At 32.9% G+C, this 20,179-nt stretch overlaps 1 protein-coding gene across 1 annotated transcript in view; it reads right to left on the bottom strand.

Annotated features, from left to right (window-relative positions):
* Window positions 1–4,557: 4,557 nt before the first annotated feature.
* The window catches only part of Nup54 (nuclear pore complex protein Nup54), a 33,497-nt gene continuing 17,875 nt past the window's right edge, over window positions 4,558–20,179 (bottom strand). Inside the window, exons 2-13 of the mRNA XM_085947821.1 lie at window positions 15,774–15,914; window positions 14,581–14,706; window positions 14,077–14,417; window positions 12,648–12,771; window positions 11,884–12,040; window positions 9,149–9,257; window positions 7,677–7,866; window positions 7,492–7,580; window positions 6,938–7,105; window positions 6,683–6,802; window positions 5,151–5,238; window positions 4,558–4,897 (exon numbers count right to left, since the gene is read on the bottom strand). Of these exons, the coding sequence (XP_085803947.1) occupies window positions 4,758–4,897; window positions 5,151–5,238; window positions 6,683–6,802; window positions 6,938–7,105; window positions 7,492–7,580; window positions 7,677–7,866; window positions 9,149–9,257; window positions 11,884–12,040; window positions 12,648–12,771; window positions 14,077–14,417; window positions 14,581–14,706; window positions 15,774–15,914 (1,793 nt within the window). The 3' untranslated portion in view covers window positions 4,558–4,757. The remainder of the gene's footprint in view (window positions 4,898–5,150; window positions 5,239–6,682; window positions 6,803–6,937; window positions 7,106–7,491; window positions 7,581–7,676; window positions 7,867–9,148; window positions 9,258–11,883; window positions 12,041–12,647; window positions 12,772–14,076; window positions 14,418–14,580; window positions 14,707–15,773; window positions 15,915–20,179) is intronic.

Genomic DNA, 20,179 nt, shown 5'->3' with positions numbered 1-20,179 from the left:
ATCTCAAGATATACGAAATTCCTGATAATAAATGTTTTTCGGGCCGCACATAAAAGCTTAAAGGGCCGCATGTGGCCCGCGGGCCGCAGGTTGAGTATCGCTGCTCTAAACTAAACAGAAAGCTACTTCTCACAGAGAATTTAAGTCTCAAATTCGAACTTGTTGGATGCATAATGTGCACATTATATTGAATTCAGAAATAGCAGATATAAAATGTTGGCATTATAATATATACCTTTATATTATATGTATAAATGTGCGTATTAAATATATTTTCCATCCTTATTGTACCTATATATAATAATAATATTTCGACAGGTTAGCTGTCACATTTGACATAATTATATTAATAGCATACTTCAGTGAAACGCCAAATAATTTTCAGCAATAGGTGGGATGTAATTTCGTCCGCGTTGCCATTCGGAGAGCGATAGTCTACCTGTGAGCACGTCAATTTGTTTTGTGATGGCGTCGGAGGAATTAATTCTTAAATCGTGTAAAGATGACCAAAAAACGTTACATATTTACTCGAAAAACAAAACACGTCAACGAATATATTATTATTATTACTTAAATAACAATAAACCATTAAATAGACGCATGTTGAATTTTTATGACAAATTGTCGCGCAGTCACGATCGTTTTAGTTTATACCATGCCTCATCTGAAGTATAGCCTTAATATAGGTGAATATAATTGATAAATAGTGATAGTATTTTAAATTCGCCACCTGGCACGCATACAAGTTTTGTTATGAGGGGTGGCTAATTTCTAAAAATATCCATAATAATTTAGCATTGATTTTTTAAGGCGGCAGTAAAATCTACGTCCACAAAGGCTCTCTTTTATAAACTGCTCCTATTAAAACTTTCGCCATCTTGCAAAATCACTAGGTGACACAATAAAATTAACCGACACGTCTGTTCGCCAGGAGACTCACTAGGTGACTAATAATCACGTAGCAAGGCGCGAAGCGTGCAGTGTGGCCATTGCGATAGTATAGTGTGCGTCCGTTCGCTAGGATATGTTACCTAGCACAAAACACCAAGCAAGGCACCTAACTATGTGGCCTTACCCTTACAGGAAGCCAGCGACAAACACATTTTGAAAATAGCCGATATACTGGATTATTTGTTAGAGCTTAGGTTAGGTTTTCATTCTTGAATTCAAATAATGATAGCATTATCATAGAAAAATATACTATATACTTACTAAGCATTATTATCACATATTTGAAACCAATTAATATCAAATTAATGTTAATCAAGTAATATAATTGGAACATCCACGAACGCGTAATTTTTCATCTCTCTCCGATAAGAAAGCTCATGGCGAACTGTGCTAAGGTGAAATAATGTAATACGTAAAATTTACATGTAACCTAATAATGTACATTGAACTTCACTATAATGAATAGGTCGGTGTTGTTATTACACCCTTGAAACGTAGTTTAATTGGTAACTACATAAAAATTATTCCTCGAGGAAGGAAGTGTTTGACTGCATCGAAATATGGCAGCCTATTTTGAATTGCTGCACGGATCGGCCGCCCCGCGCGTGGGTGCCAGTCAATCACGTATGTACATAATAATTGGTGGGAGTAGCGTGATATTATGATTGAGTCATAACTATTTATCTCTACAGAAGGAAGGGTTAAAAAAACCACTAACAATAATAATTAATAACTAGCAGAGCCAGCTGCCGGTCGCCAGTCTGTCTTGTTAGGTCTTGCAGACAGCTTGGCGGTGTTGGGTTTAAATATAATTGTGAAGTCTACGGGACCATAGTTTTCTCTTCGGGATGGATTTTCATTCACCTCAAACAGTTTGACATTTCGCTGATTTGTCAGTTTTACGACATGCAAGTCGTCACTGCCAATATAAATTTGGGGTCATATGCGTAGTCTATTCTGGAGTCTGGCCTTCACAATATCGTCTGACACCACTTCAGACTGATAGGCCTAGCAGAACAGCTGGCAATCGCCGATTGCTACCACTGACATTTTTATAGAATATACCATACTTATTTGTTTTCGTTGAACCAAGAAAACATATTACACATGTTGTTGGTTAGTTTTTTTTAATTCATTAAACCCTGCCTCAACCAAACAACAGTAGTAAACAATATTATTCCATCTATTAAAATCCTTACAGCACATCTGTTGTGTCCGCATTAGATATAATTAGCATCTTATTTAAATGTGGTAATTAAATACCGCGGTGAATGAGTTGAATATCCAAAATGATGTATGATTTAATGACATAATTTTTTATAGACATGCGTATTATGGTTTGGTTTTCCCAGGGGTTAATTGAATTTTAAAAACTAACCACACCATCTGTAAATTGTAGTCTTGGTTGAATGTAAACAAATACGTATAACTGACAAAGCTTAGTCTGTACTATCTATGGTGGATCCACCCATCGCCACAGCAGGATAGTCTAATTTTTCATACATTTAGATTGTTGCGTTAGAATACGTTTTATTTATTCAATGGGGGAAGATCCCATTAGATTGAAAAAATGTAAAAACTATCTCTCGTAATAAGTATTTTAAGATACTCATAATTAATTACCACTCTGAAGGGGTGTGTCCATATGCTTTGCTTAGGATCAAGATTGTATTTTATTTTAAAATTAGTAGGTTCTTAATAATACTACTGAATAAATTCAACCATGCTTAATTTATTATTTAACAAATTATCTGGGTGAGGAAATAAAAATGATATTATTTTTATCACGTACAAAAATGGAAAAGTAGTAGCTACTTACTTATAGTACCTACCTAATTATATCGTAAAATTGTAATAATTGACTATTATAATATCATTTGCCAATAAGCGATAAGATGTAAGTGATATTACAGATGATAAAGAATAAATGATACGTAATGTAATTTTTTACAATATTAATAAGAAGAAACATTACATATTGCAATTTAATTATTATTAATAACATCACGAATTACTTATTTGTAATAAACGTTACATGAATTTCATTTACCTACCTACCTAAATGTAAAAATAATACTATCACTAATGAAAAAAATATCCTGATGTATGATAACCTTATATTTTATATGGTAGTACGTAATACATATTATTTTAATATCCTATATTAGGTATGAATAGTTATCTGAAATTATTCTTCGATATTTATTTTATCTAGTAGTATTAAAATTCTCCATATTATTATTAGCAATGAATATACATATAATATTGCAATAAATGTCTATGCTATTTGAAATGTCACATTACTGTTTGATGTTTTATTGTATTTTCACAAATTCTAAATTTGAAAATATTCTGACACGTCAACTAAGAAGCGAAAAAAACAAATGACAATCAGACTCGGAGTTTGACAGCTGAAATGATTTCCAGTGTCGTGTTCTTAGATTATAATTTTGTAGTAATTAGTGAGGAAATATGCATTTATTTCTTGTTAAAACTCATAGTATGCCAATGTGCTTCTTACAGATATGAATAGTTTTGTGGAATTATCATTGTGATTTGTGAAATATCGATTATATAGAAAGTATTAAGCGACATTATAATTAATTTGCGGTAGATAGACAGTAAAGTAGCGAAAATGTATGGTGATAGATATAAAACGCGATTTAAAAATGATAGTATCTGTGATTGTGTCGAGTTTTATCAGATTGTGCCGGATTCAAATTGAAGTAAATACGAGAGAAATGAAGTGAAATAGTTTAAAAATCAACAAAATGGTATTTAAATAAAAAAATTGGTGCGTTTTCCAAAATCTCTTAGGATAATAATATATAGGAGATAATAATATAATATATTATTATCTCCTATATATTATTATCCTATGTTATAGGAGATAATTGTGTCTGTGAAAGTCTGAAACATTATAAATGTATACCACATTTTATCCACCCAATTATCTTATATTTAACCTATTCGCTGCATCCAACCCAACTGGTGCGTTGCCCATCAAGTGGCCATTAGATATAATTAGCATGTTATTTAAATGTGGTAATTAAATATTAATTATAAGGTCCGCAGCGAATGGGTTAATTGATCAAATCCTACAATTAATATTTCAATTCGTTTATATAATCGACTCATTCGAGGGAATTGTTCTAAATTTAACCCAGATTTTACGTGTGTAAAGTTCAAATTACACTGGTAGATTCTCAGGCCGATCATCTTGCCTCGTTTGTGAAATGTCATTATGGATCGTTCCGTAGTCATGACGAAAATAGAATAATTCTTGGGTAGTTTTCGCTCATTAATAGAAGATCAGTGACAATTGGGCTGACGATTACCGTGTATTTTATAGAAAATAAAATATGAAATCGTTAATTTATAATAATAATATATAAGCACGAATGTTTCTCACATAAGCGAAATGTTTTTTTTGTACATTTTATTGCCCAGATTATACAGTCTGCATATGGTTATAGTATGCATATTATGCTACATGGCAAGATGGACCCGCAAGGCTTTAGCAAGCGTGCCATAAGTACAACGGTTTAATATATTTGCATAGAACTACTAATACAATATAAGATGCATGAAATAAAACAAGTATTTTAAAAAATCAGTTCCTCTTTTATTTCTTATTATAAAATATTTTCAACATTGAAATTACAATATAAATTCCATGTAGATTTTTGTTTTATTGGATAAAGAATCAGATATTGTAGCAAATAATAATAATTAGTTAATTTAACGGGAGAGTAATTTATTACTAAACAATGTTAGAATATACATATTGACGATTACGTATTTTGTCATTCAGCGCCGTGAACTATCCTGGTCATTCCTTCTTGGATAAGTTTGAGATGCGCCATGTCTCTGTGGACTATTTCAATCAGATGAGTCATGCCTTTTTGTTGCATGGTCAACAACTGTCTGATGTCATCTTGCGAACCTGGGTATTAAAATAAAAGTGATAATTTATCAATACCGTAAACCAGTTCTATATTAAATTTATTTCACTAATGGAGAGTGACTCGACACAGCATACTACATATGTATATTTGTTGTTTTGAAAACTTTCAGTTAATATGTATGTCTATCCGTCAATATTTATTTCTATTTTTAGTAAGATTTAAATGATCGAAAAGTAACTTTACTGATTGCTTACTTAGAAAACAGAGTACTTATAAAATTTAAAAACAAACCTTGATCCATTGAGTATCTTTCAGAGCTTTGTAAGGCAGTCTGACATCTTTGCATCCTCATTTGGGAGAGCAATTCGCTAAGACGACCCTGACGAAAGAGGAAAATTAACACATTATAAATTGTGTTTGAAAATGACAAATAGACAAAATAATAAATTGCTGTTTCCATTGCAAAATGAAATAAGTATTATACAAAATTCATTTCCAGGTTGTTACATTGTTATAATAATGTATAGCTTAAAGCAGCGGTTTCCAACCTGGGAGGCGCGCCTCCCAGGGGAGGCGCGATCTATTGCCAGGGGAGGCGCCAAAATTTTTGAATAAATTATTTTTTATACCATAATATCTACAAATAAATAAAAGTTCATATCTTAACGTAACAGTGAAAATTCAGTGCATGAATGTTTATTTTAAAATATAATACATATTTAAATACTATTAAAAAAATATTTGGAGCGGAGAAATTTAAAAATGGCGCTTTTGCAAACGCTCTGTTTCGGTAATGCACAAAACGACCGCTGGTTGCATGAAAACAATAACCTCAAATTTAAATGTCACTCGTAGCTAAAGTGTCAACTGAAGCGTGTAGGCAGGGTGTGATATTTTTTTTTTAAATTGTTTTTGACGTGATTTCTTTAATATAATATAACAATAATACATGTCTCCACTTTTAAATGATTTCTACGCCAGATATATTGAAGCAAACAAAAATCTATTTCCTGAATTCTTGGTTAGTTTGCTAATGCATTTTTCATATAATTTTATTAATAGTAAAAAAAGTCGCCTGCGGCGCTGCTTTGTTTCAGGGCTATTAAATATTTTTAATATATGGGTGAAAGATCCTGGCCTGTGGGCCCTATTCACTATGTGGAGCTCATGATAGAATCCATTAATTTTTGTCAATGAACGATGATGAATTTGGTTGACTTCTTTTAAAATTGATTGTGGTAATAAACAAGCTCATTCGTCGCATGAAAAAAAAATTAATTAAAAAATGAATTTGATATAAGTAAGTAGTAAAAACTTGTGTGTTAAAAAAGTGTCTGTATTATTTAATGAAAAAAGGGGGGGAGGCGCCAAGATTAGATTTTTTTTAAAGGGAGGCGTAGTAACATAAAGGTTGGAGACCACTGGCTTAAAGTGAAGCTGTTGGTTATGTAACATTAAATAAGTGAAGAAATATTGTGTATTCAATAAAAATTGTTATTTTGAATACAATTTTTATTTTGAAATACCTGAAAGGCTTGATTAGAAGCTTTCCCAGATATTTCATTTTGCAAAGGAAACAATGAAATATTTTTTTTCTCAAATCATCGCTTCATTTGAAATTAAATTACGCCTGGACACAGTTTATAATGTTGAGATTGAAAGTCATCAAATGTAGTCTCGCTCTTCGGTGAAAGGGTTACGGTATCAAAGATGAGAGATATTATGTAGCAGGTGACCCGTGATAAATTTATACTTCTTTCATGATAAACAAAGAATAAATGAAACATTTTCAGTAACATTGTAGACTTATTCAGTTAACTTACATTAAATTGTGTAGGTGCTGATAATTGTGCGTGGAGAGCTTCTAATCGTCCTCTCAGAGCTTCTTCTTCAGGCGTCATGGCCGCTCCTGCTCGCCGTGCACTTTCTTGACGGACTACCACCTATAAAAAAAGATTAATTCTGAATTGATTGATTATGATTATATTGACACTCTTATCTGTACAGTTTCATTATATGTAATTGTAATTATGTTATTTGTTGAGTTGTATTCATGGATGTGATAAAAACAAACATACTGCCAGTAATCTATGATGAAGGTGCATGTATCTTCTTCGCTGGTCATGCAAAGCGGCATCCGTTGAGGCGTGCCTCCCTTTCAGTTCTGCTAACTCTTCTGCGGCGCGCGTTAGGAAAGCTACATGCAACCTCGTCTGTTCTTCATGACAACGCATCCTCCATTTCACCTGAATAATAAAACACTATATTTAATATGCGATTCCCTCATAGTTCACAGTTTTTTTTTTTGTCATTATCTACACAATCTAATATGGTTCTTGATCGGCTCATGAAGAGGTTTCTCAAGAAATGGATGTTAACCACTTGCTCAATATGCTGGTTGGACATATAATATATGGATTATCAAGCATGAAAGAAACACCTTACGTTTATTGGACCATAATAATGTATATGGCTTAATGGTATCCAGAGAGCCAAATGAAGATTGGAAAGCAGTATCTGCAGGGGAGTGGAAAACTGAGGAGAATAGAGGAGTTTATTTAAGGCGGACAAGGCCCATTACCACAAAAAAGTATGAAACTTAATTCTAATTAAAAATATTAAAAATAATCACCTCTGAGAATCCAATTATTGGCATGGGAATGTATTTTTCTGGGTCTGGATTGTCTGCCTGAGCTTGTTTCCAAAGCCTTACATCGATACCTGAAGTAAGATAACAATTATTCAGGAATTAGTGGCACAAGGCTGCTTAGCTTACAGAGAAGACTTAGTTAAGCCATGTATTTTAGGGTGACATACCTGGAGGAGGTGTCTCTAAATACTCTTGCTTCTGTTTCAGGTCCGGTTTGGAATGTGTTGTCACATTAGTGGCTCCCAAGTTATTCATCTGACGCTGCATTGCGGCATTCAACACTTGCACCAGCAGCGGGCCGGCTACCTTCGAGCCTGACCCACCTGTTGCAGATTTCTCCATTACAAATATTATCACCTTTAGAAAATAAGAAAATTACTTATTATAGGATCAATAATTGACTCACCGAAAAAGATCTTATATGTATATTGATGGCAATCGTGAAAATAGGTTTTCTGTTTTTTATAGGAGATTCAATTAAGTATGAAAAAAACATTCACAGATACATAGTATTAAAAAATGACTCAAGTGGATTGGATGCCAGACTAAATTCAATAATGATTATTTTTTTGTAAACATTTGGAAAAGGCAATCAATAATAATTATTGCTGGTGAAAGATCTTAAAAATCAAGAAGTAAATGCAAAGCATATCAGAATTACATTTGTGGTATTGTTTGTGTTCAATTGTCATGACTACAAAGTCTTTTATTGTTGGGTATCCACCAAAAAGCTCCAAAGTATTGTATGAATCACATTATTGCCTTTAAGACGAGGCAGAGAAAAGGCGTGATTAAAAAAGTTGTACTAGTGAATTAGAATCAAGATTAGTTGAATTAATAGTGCACATCACTAAATTTCTTAAATGCTATCAAACTCATGTTTTTTTAAGATTTAAGATTTCACTATATTTAAAAAAAATATAGAATGAATCTTTCAATATTATAAAGAACCAAAGAATTAAGACTATGAATAGAACGAGTCGTATATGTTATTTCTGTTATGACGTGTGAAATTATTTGGCAAGCACATGAAGTATGGTTAGTTCGTAAACTCCACAAATATTAAAATCGCCTAGTTGCCATTCCGATCTTCTTACATACACAACAGCAGCCATTTTTTATGTTCACTGTGATTACTTACTCGAGTGTAGCTATAAACGGCTATACACAAATTTTACATGATTTTTCAACTAAATAATAATGCTGAAGTGTACTATTATTAGCTGCTTATCTCATCTCTCATACTCATCGTGATGGATTGTCTTTTTATAGGCCCTGGAAATTGGCAAATAAATGTCATAGCAGCAGTATGAAGTTCTCTGGAAATAAGCTAGCAATAGCAGTGCAGTGACTTGTAGCCAATTTCGTATGTGGACCAATGGTCCTTTTTTTGCTTGAATTTCATACATTAAGGTTAAATCTCTATAGAAGGAGATTTTCAACATCTTTGTGAATAACAGTATTTTTTTAAAAGAAAACACAATGAAATTGAATTGAGGTTTTGTTTAAAAATGTGGTTAAGACTGTGCCTTTTTTGTATGAAATGTAGTTAGTTATCTAATACAATCTCTTTTGATATGAATTGTTTATGTATTGTGCAAGTGATAAGACTGAACCGCAAGCGGCATAATTTGATTACCTCGGTTTTAGTTTCCGATATCGCCTTGATCGAGTCAATGGTGATGACCAGGTTCGGTTTGTTGCCTAAAAGTGCCGTGAGTGAGGATTGAAGTTGAGCCTGCTGAGTCCTACATAAAGACAAAAAATGGGTAATGATTAGTATAGCAGATAATATTCAGTATTGTATTGGAAACACAGAAAGGATAATAAAATAAAAATTTGAAACCAGTCGCCATATACCAATAATTTGAAGTTGGATGTGGTTTATGACTTAACGGTTAAGCAAGAAATGCAAAGCCTCCGGAATGTCACCAAATGTTACCAATATTGAATGTGCGATTCGTTTATGTGATAAACTTTATTGTGATACATACGCATCAATTGACAATAACACATTCTTTAACACGTGTTTAAGTTTATCCCATATTTCTGTACACTTTGAGAATTACGCATTTTCATTATTTTTGTATTCTAAGCGCTTGGCCACAGTGACGGGCGGGCAACGGCGTCTTGCGAAACTTAAACGTATAACCGTGTGTGATATGCCCCAAAAAAGACACTGTCTATGAATATTTCATACACGGTTATGCGTTTGAGTTGCGGAAGACGTCGCCGCCCGCCGACCACTATGTTTTTGCACTAATACTTTTCATACAATATCACTTATACAGAATTTCATATCTCATGAACACAGAAAATTAAGTCATTGTTATTTTCAACATGAAACAAAAATAGACAGTATCCTGGTTAAAGAGTTTGAAATTTAACTAGAGGGGAACATAATAACTTTTTGTTTTACAACATTTGATGATGATTCCACAAGGTTTTTTTTATTGTACTTAGTTGAGTTGGTATCCAAAGAAAAAATTATACCTATTCTGTATGTTGGCTCATTGAAAGATGGTGACTATAGACTTATAATCACCATCTTTAGAGGCTTGTTATGACATGGCATTATTTGTGATTTTGTGTATTGCTCACATAAATATTTCAAACAATAATAGTTTGCTATAACAAATACTTTTTTACACTTGTAATACAAATAATGCTGGGTATTTTCATTTCAATGCAGCAAATGCATATTAGAGTAAACAAGTGTGATATTTGCTACACTTAAATCTGTAATGCGAAATGCTTTGCAGCTAATTTTATCATTAGCCTTAGTACCATTGCTTTAGATCAGCGATTTTAAAAAGTTTAACACAAATGTAGCCACACGTTTGCAGTTTGCAAGTGCATAGTTTATAAAACGGCCGCTAGTTATAAACTACTTAAAAAGACAGTCCTATTAAAGGTTGTTTGCAAACCTGTCTGAAAATATACTCACATACTATTGTGAAGCGCGCTGGTTATCTCGTGAAAAAATGATTAAAAGAGTCAGATCATAATATTGAAATTTGAGGCAAATTTGTTTAGGAATGATAAATTTGTTGTTAAACTTGTCTATTTGGTTGAAACTATAAAAAGAATGAGTGAATAAATCGATGCAAGGACCACTAATGCAATCACTGATTTAAAAAGACAAAGTGAATGCATTTATAATTGGAGCTGTGGAAATCAAAATTACAAAAAATAAGTTTGTCATGTTTCCACTTTTAACCTTATTACTGCCAGCCAATTTATACTAGGACACTTGTAGGCCAGCTATTTTTGGAATAAAATACATCCCTTAAAAAATATGAAATAGGAACAGAATGATAAATATTTGTGAAAATTTACCAAATCTACATGTTTCTCGAGTTTACCTAAGTTATCTAGTTAGTTCACACTAAAATGATAAATATTGTTTAGAAAATATACACAAACAGTTCATTCAGAAGTTATGATGTTTACAAGAACCCGCAAGTTAACTCGTCCGTGGCACTGATCAGGTTTGTCACTGACATGATTTCTGTGCCAGATATATTGAAGCAAACAAAAATCTATTTACTCACATCGATAGTTTACTAATGGACTTTTCACAATACGTATTTATAAGATTTCGATTTTACAAGTTCGCGTGGATATAGAATCCATTTGTCAATGAACGATGATGAATTTGGATTGACTACTATTGAAAACGAAAAATTGATAGAATTATCACGCGATAATTTATAGAAACAAAAACCCTAGTTCAATTGTGGTTGAATCGAAGTGAAGAATGATTTATAACACTTTGTCAAGAAAAGCAATGCAAGTTGTAAATAAAGTACTACTACCATTCGTAACATCATATTTATGCGAAATGGGATTTTCTGCATTAGCTGCAATGAAATCCAAATATTGTTCCCGTTTAGTAGAAAAAAGAGCACTTTTTGCTAATAAACAAGCACATCAACAAATGAAAAGAAAAACAAATTAATTTTAAATTAATAGAATATAGTAAAACCTTGTTTATTTTTATAATTAAGTTTTTTCATTTTTTGTATTAGTGCATGTTTGACTATTGTATCTGTATTATTTAATGAAATAAAGGGAGGGAGGCGCCAAGATTAGATTTTTTTTAAAAGGGAGGCGTAGTAGCATAAAGTTTGGAAACCACTGCTTTAGATAGTCAGACTCCGTCTGTATAATTGGAAAGTTTGAGGTTCCAGCATTATTTTATCTAGTATTTATGACACACTGATCATAGAAATGTACCTACTGTATATTTTTGCATTGCACAATATAAAGATGCCTTTACAGTTACTTTTTAATTAGTTCGCAAACTGAGAATAACGATTATATATAATTAGGAAAAATCTTTCTACATTAAAAAAAATGGATTGTTCTTACTTGACTTCTTGTTCTAATTTATTGAAGACAAGTTTAACGAGTCCCTCTTTATCATCGGTTGTTGGGACTTTTATGTAGCCGATCGCTTTGAAACGGCACAGGGGGTTTTGTTCCGTCAGCTCTAATGGAGGCTGATTATTTGCGAAATATGCTTTGCCTGAAAATAAAAACAATATAAATAAATCATTTCATTATGTACTTTGAATGTACATTAAAAATCATAAGAAATCTATAAAAACAGTCATTCATGAGAGATATCATAGGATTTTCAGTGTTTTTTTATTTTCCCTCCCCCCATTGTCACAAAAACTTTTACTTTGTCACAAATACTTTAAACATTTTTGAACTTCCCCCATTTGGAGAAAAAAAAAACTACATTGAAAATGATCGATATCCACTCAATTCTCAATTTGGTTGGTTTTGTGATTTACATTTTCTACAATCCCAATAACCCATTACCTTCTTCACAAATTATCATATTATATTAGACCCCTTAGGATATGATTTTTTATCTACTTCTTCTTCCTTAATCACATTTGCCTTTCAGTTGGAGTATATGGACACCACACGGCGCCTCCAAGAATCCCTGTCGCTTGGTGAGTGCGCTGTGCCTGAAGATGCCGAAAAGTGAATCCCGGGTTGCAAAAAACGACTCAAATGGAATAGTAAAAAACTTAAATCCATTAGAATTTGAATTCAAATTCCAGCAAGTATCCTCGGTCGATAGTAATATGACTTGTAAAATAAAATTATAGAATACTTACCAAAACCCCATTTGGCTTGTAGGAAATTCCATTTGGCTAAGATCTGGTCTCTCTCGTCACCGAATACGTTGCAATTGAACACCGCATTGACGAGAGCTTCATTCGGATTTGCTGCTGCCTGCGGCTGGAGTTTAATTAACATTATAGGTTTATTAAGGTGTACTTATTTAGCATTTTGGAAAAGTGTAACATGTTGTTTCCATAAAGAGAGCACTCAACTGTGACAACTTCAACTAGAAGGCTGGCGGTTTGCAGAATTAAAATGCTAGTATTACTCTGGCAATAAAAACATTGCGGCACTAGCGCCACAGCCATATTTCTTATTAAAGTTGTCGCAGCCTACAACTCTTTTACCAACACTAACCGAAAACCAAAATTGATAGCTATTATAATTAGTTTTCAACGTACAGTCGAACTTGAGCGAGATCTTGGATGTAATGAGGAAACATTCGTTGAAATTTTAGTTTATGATTTTCTCCATACATTTATTCACTATAACGAGCTACTTCTTGGGTATACCAAGCAAAACTGTTAATGTGTCTATCGTTTAAAAACAACATTTTCGACCCTAAGCAATAAAATCCGACCGGGCAGTTAACTAGACCGATGGCACCGGGATCGGATTACGTTTATTACTAGTTAAATGTCTAAGTACCTAATTGGTGTTTTCGCTGACAATATGAAAAAGTATCCACGCATATGGTTGAAATTGCATGTAAAAAATCCAAACTTTGTGAAGTCAGTAGGTACCTACCAGCGCCCGCGGCTCAGAACTTCATTACAATAAACAACTTCTTTTGTAGTTTATGAATGCCATGCTTGTTTCGGGAATTTTTACGATGGTTTCCAGATTTTTTATGTTCTATGCTCAAATAGAACGTGGCACGAAAAATGTTACATAACATTATGCAAATATTATTGAAAGTTCTGGCACTTACTTTGAACAGAAAGTTTGAATATTTTATTGAGCAGGAAACAATAGTCAGATTTTTTAATGCCGCATTCTCAAATGTCGTTTTTGTTGCTCAACTTTATATTGAATGTTGAAAAACAAATCGATAGAAATGTTCCCTCACATATATCGATTTAAGTTGAACCGATAGTCCTAATCATGATGGCGTCAAGTGAATTTTTTAGTTTATTAACATCATTTCGACCACTTCAAAACTATTTTGGATGAAGATGCCATACTTAAAATTAAAAAACTAAAACACTCTTTGACGCACGATAATTGACTAATCGCATGTAAGTCAAAACAAGTTGTTACGTCCTTGTTGACTTGAATGATTCACTGTTGAATCAATTAATAGTAGAAAGAACCTTAATTTTGTTCAATTTAACTTGCAACTGATATAAAATTAATTATATTCGATGCCACAAAAAGTCTTAATTATAGAAAAGTAATCTAAAGTAGTCTTAAAATAATCACCTGCTGTAATGGTTGCTGCTGCTGCCCAAAGGCTCCACCTGGATTGGTGCCGAATCCTCCGAACCCTGTGCCAGTGGTGCCCAGAGGTTTGTTCCCGAACCCGCTTCCGAAACCTTGAGTGCTGAATCCAGTCGCTCCGGCCATCCCGAACGCAGAGCCGAAAGATGGGGCAGTTTGTCCAAATGTGGGTGCAGTGGATCCGAATGCTGGTACAGTCGATCCAAATGCGGGTGCCGTTGAGCCGAAAGGAGGTGGGGCGGCGCCAAATGCCGTGTTTGCTGTACCGAATGCACTGCCGGCAGTACCAAAAGGTGCGGCTGCAGCAGTGCCAAATGCTGATCCTACAATCACAAAAAGTGTTTGTTGTAAGAATATTTTCAATCTCCATCAACGGCATATTTGAATTATGTTAATAATAGCATAAATTTACACTTGGAGTAAAAGTTAATATCATTAGCATTAATATTTTATGGAAGATGTATATATTATACCACATTTACACACCTGTGGTTCCAGTGTTGGTGCCGAATCCTGAAAATGCTGTACTTGTTGCAGCCGGTGCACCAAAACCGCTGAACATTGAAGAAGTAGAAATGGGAGCAGTTCCGAAGGCACCAAAGCCAGTATTGCCTGTATACAAATAAATTACCAACTATAGATAAATTCTAGAATAATAAATAAAACTATAGAGACTTTTGTCAATGATAATTTTCATAAAGACTCATGGTATTGTAGAGCATAGTTTCTTAACCGGTGGTCCGCGAAGATTTTTGGGAGGGCCGCAGAAATTTACTGCAGTTCAAAAATAGTTAGTACCAATCCATTTTTAAAAGCTTATATTAAATTCCAAGTAATAAATATCTTTCAGAACTCGTGCACCTACAGGGTTCACAATGAATTTACAAGTCATTTCCGGAATGAATGACACTATTGTATATAGTCATCGCGTGGTTTACATAGAAACCCAACATTTGAAGTGAGAATGACACTAATCAAAACAAAACAAAGAAACTGTATCGATGTGAATGCATGGCTTCGCTTCGTTTTGCTGAAACTGCGCTGAAGCCGCGGTTATCAATTATTATAGCAAATAACCAGCAGCAGAAGTCACATTAACTTTTTTATTCCAAAGATTGCTTTTTATTATTTCGATAAACATTCGAATTTTATGAATTTTTAAATTATATTTTTTTGTTACTGTCTTAATATACTTAATATTGTTATATCAGCATACTGTGTTGCAAAATTAATTGTTTTGAATAAAAAATCAATTATATAAATATTCATTATTTTATAACCTACCTATAAAAATATATTATAATTGGTGAAGAGTGGAGGTAGGTTGTCGAGATCCGAAAAAAAGAGTGCAAACTAAGCTTTGTCAGACATACTTAGTTGTTTACGTTGAACTGAGAACACAAATTGCAGAGGCAGGGGTTAATTGAATCTTCAAAACTAATCAACGCCATCTGCAATCTGTATTCTTAGTTTAATGAAAACATATAAGAATGACTGACAAAGTTTAGTGTGCACTATTTAAGTTACAATCTATCACTGCGCTTCGCCACTGATTTATAACAATGTTGGGGTTTTATGGAAATTGCTGCAAAGTAAGGAATGTAGGACACATTATTTGTAGTGCCTTCGTCTTGCACATATTATATCCTGGAACAGAGAGTACAGCGTGGTTTACTGACCGGTGGTGGATGCTGGTGTAGTCCCGAAGCCGAATGTGCTGTTTGAAGTGGCAGGGGCGGAGCCGAAGCCCCCGCCGAATCCGCCTGCTGACGTTGTGGCAGCCCCAGACCCAAAAGCAAAAGTGTTTGTGCCAAAAGTTGCTGGAAAAAAAAATAATACATGTTAAACATATAATTTAATGAAAAATCTTTGTTCGAGAAGTGATTACAATCTGAAAGAAATTTCTATCCAGTGATTTTGGGATTGGAACACATGAAATTTTACCTGATTTTTCTTCTTCAGTAGGTATCTATTTGTGGCACAATATGTCGTCGCTAATTTTCCACAAACACGTATCTCAATTTTTGTCAATTTTGAGTTGTTTGATGTAATGAATTCAGAATTTGAATACGCACATATTCCACTAAAACGTATTTCAAAATATACTTTATAACATAATAGATTTAAGCAATGACAAAAAAATCGTATCTCAATAAAAGACTTTTATAAATATTATAAACTCGTATCTTGAGTTACGTGTTTGTAAGTACACAGAATACTGAACTCCGACAAATGATTTTACTGAAGTTCTTTCTCATAAGTCAAGATTCGTGTTTACTGCAGTAATATTGTGGAATGATTCTCAGTAAAGTTGCAACGTATTCTCGTATCTTCGGCAATATGACTGATCGGTCGAAATTGTAGTGTGATAGATTGAAGAAACATAACAATTTTTCATAAAAATATGTGTAAATATATTAAATGGATATTTCATAGAAGAAAATTTATTTCTGCATTAAAAACTGAGAGAATAAAGTTGTTATTTGCCTATACATGTACCTTGTTCAAACACGCGCGTTAACATGATCTTACTCCCTACTTCAGTTATCGTTTGTCAATTTATGGCTACCACCGTATGTTGTAGTTTAACCACTGGGAAATGCCAATAGCAATGGCGTATTTCAAAAAAATACTACCTTATTCTTAGGTCAATATTTATTATAAAACAATCATTATTCATAGTATGTTTTATCACATTTGAATGGTCAAAGACATAGCTTATAATCAGTATCTTTAGAATTATCTTCAGATGTGTTAATTGTGCCCATTTTTTGAATAATAAAATGCCTAATTCGTGTAAAATTCGGGATCACTGAGATTATAAATATAATTTTTTGTTGTAAATAATTCACTATATAATGTTAACAACAATTTTACTAATGGTTTTATAAATGCGTTTAAAAATTAATAAACCTAAAAAAATTCTAAAAACCACCACTGCACATGGATGTACTAAAATATGACTATATTCCAAAACATTAGATCAAGAGGGTTTAAAAGAATACTATTTTATGTAATAAAAATACTTTATGCAGTCTCAAATGTTTAAAATAAATATAAAGGATAATAAGGCTTCAAAATTATATATATAGATTATCTACAATGTTTAAGAAATGTTATGCATATGTGAAATATGATGAAAGAATGTTTTTTATTATAAAGTCAATGTTTTATGTCAGACATCATTTGAATTAATTTATAAGAATATAGATTGCATTTTCTCTAGATTTCAACATTTCATGTCTAGAACCTACTTATTTACTACAAAATAAATATAAATTATTAATACCAGGATACGAAAGTTTTTAAACGGGATCAGGAAATCAAACGTGAATCAGTAAGTAAAACGCTTACAGCTTTACAGCCAAATTACACTGGTATCAAATCACACCGATCAACTGCCCCGATTGTAAAATTTCATCATGGATCGTTCCCTAAGGTCGTGACCAAAATAGAACAAATCCTATTTTTCGCGCATTACTTAATCGACGAAAAACAACAGTTGGGTCGATGATTACCAAGAACACACGGTAATCGTCTGCCCAATTGATCTTCAATTAAATCGTGAGTGAAAATTACCGAGAAATTATTCTATTTTTGAACGACCGAAAAAGAGATTTCATGATCGGGAGGGCGACGGGACAGATGACCGGCGCATAAGAATCTGCAAGCGTAATTACAGCTTTACACGCACGTAAAATCCGGTTCACAACACCAGTAACCAATTAAGTAGGTATCAATTTAAAACTTATTCCCACGAATGAGTCGTTTGTATAAACGAATTGAAATATTAATTTTGGGATTCGATCAATATAATTATTATTATAATATAATACTTAATCTTTAGCATTTTAACCGCGTCTCATGTGTGTCATTTAAACTGGTTTGCCCTCGTGTCGAGTCAAATGTACGGAGGAGGTCCTGTCATTATTGCCAACTGTCATTCACAAAAATATGTCAGATAGGATGAGAAAAAAAGTTAGATGGCAGAAAAAATGCTAGATTTTATAAAAAATTCAAAGTTTCTAGAAGCTAGCATTTCAAAAATATATCATAGTAAATTAATAATTAACATTGTTTTCACAAGAACAAAGATTGAAGAAGAATTTTGTATTTTACTAATAAAATCATAAGGTCATAAAATTAATGCATGTAAATTCATTTTGGATATACGAGATTTATAAGATAATACTATGTGTTATGAACAGGATGTTGATTTTCAAACAAATCTGGTATAATACCTATTTTAGATTTGTTATAAGTATTGGGCATACACCATAATTGAATATTAGGAATAATTAGGTATTAATATTATTTTACACATCATAACTGATAATTTCCCCATTTTTATGTTCTGGATGCGCAGGTTTTTTTCAATGTCAGCAGGAAAATGTCTGTAAAGGATATCCGTATCAACAAAAAGTAACGAAAAACTTAAAATTCCAAGAATTGAATCAAAATTATCAACCAAAACTAAAAGTATAAATTGTAAAAAAATGTAAAAGGTAACGTTATTATAATAAATGGTTGTTATTAAAAATCGCACACTAGGAGACTTTGTAGGTATACGTATAGATCAGCAATGACTGATTCGTAGTAAGCTTTTTTTATTAAAACCGCTATTATGTAATGAAAAGTGGGGGCCATAATATGTACGTTAACGAACGTGGGATTGGTAATACCGCAGATTGCCACAGACATTCACAGCCAATATATATATATATTATAATGGTTAAGTTTATAGACACATCATTATTGGGTCTATATCCGATGTGGATCTTGGCCGCCGAGAGGTTTCTTAACAAATCTGTTAAGAGAAATATATTTTGTTAGCCATTAATGCTCATGTTCTGGATTAAAAACATGCTCAAAAAACATGGGAATTTGCCAGACGCTGGATTCGAAATACTCTGTCACTCGACTGCCACGGCTGATTACACTAGGTAGGTATATCATTAGCATTCGGGGTCGATCGATCCACTGCTGGCCTTTTCTAGGTTCCCCCACTCTTCTTGGTCCTAGATACTCATTGACACTTTCGCTGCTTTCCTGTACTAATTTAGTGCCATTTGGGTACTCGGCAAGCGGCTTTCCGGCCCATTGCCATTTCATCAGCTTGGCAACCTCTATAACATCACATACTGTCTGCATTCTTATCAGTTTGTGTATTTTATGTTTCTTCGGCATTATGCTTAACATATAACTTTCCATGCAATCGTTGCGTTGCACTTAATTTTTTGATTTATTTTACGTTAAGGGGGAGTATTATAATAGTCATACTAGGGCAACATCTAGCGTCAGAATTCGAAGCATGCAATTTAATATAATTTGCAATTATAAAAAACACAAAAAATTTAACTTTTAAAACAATTTTAAAAAATCTGCAATAAGGCTGCCATGTCAGTATTGTACTAATTTATTACTTACAATGTATTATTAAATGGTAATTTGTGGCATCGATCCTAATGGTGTCAAGGTCCTTTCAAAAGAATCAATGAGATTTTTGAATTATTTTCAGTTTTAATGCATTTATTTAATTTAAAAAAACTCTTGATCTTTCTAGTAAATAAAAATGTGTTTAACTTGAAACCATTTGTATTTATAACGAATCGCGCATCGATATGATCACAATACTGAGCATAAATAGCATAATACTTATTGAATACATTATTACGTTACGTTCTAAGATTACAATTGAAATAGGTAACTGTACCTCGTAAAAACAAAAATCTAGCCAATGTGATTGTCTTAGGATCGAACATAGTGTACCCGAGAGGCAGTTTATCTTATGATCAAAATCGGGATAACGATTTTTCTTTTGCATTTAATGAACGTTACTTACGGGTTTATAGTCTTCATAATTTTGGGTTTCTGTTATGAATAGACTCAAAATTTGTCAAAATCTGTAGCTCTAACTCTGAGGTACATACACATACTAGGCATTATTTAATTATTAGCCAATATTTAAATCTGTATACGATACATAGTCATCAATTATCATTATTTTGATACTGATTGAGTATTAGTGTTTAGTAAGCCGATGTGTCAATATTAATAATCGAAATACGGCCGTTCTATATTCTTC

This window comes from Rhyacophila brunnea, unplaced genomic scaffold (genome assembly GCF_057557595.1).
Source record: "Rhyacophila brunnea isolate RB1 unplaced genomic scaffold, BYU_Rbru_1.0 scaffold_2, whole genome shotgun sequence".
NCBI classification, from domain to species: domain Eukaryota; kingdom Metazoa; phylum Arthropoda; class Insecta; order Trichoptera; family Rhyacophilidae; genus Rhyacophila; species Rhyacophila brunnea.
Note: the sequence above shows the minus strand (reverse complement) of the source record. Positions and strands in the feature narration are given on the sequence as shown.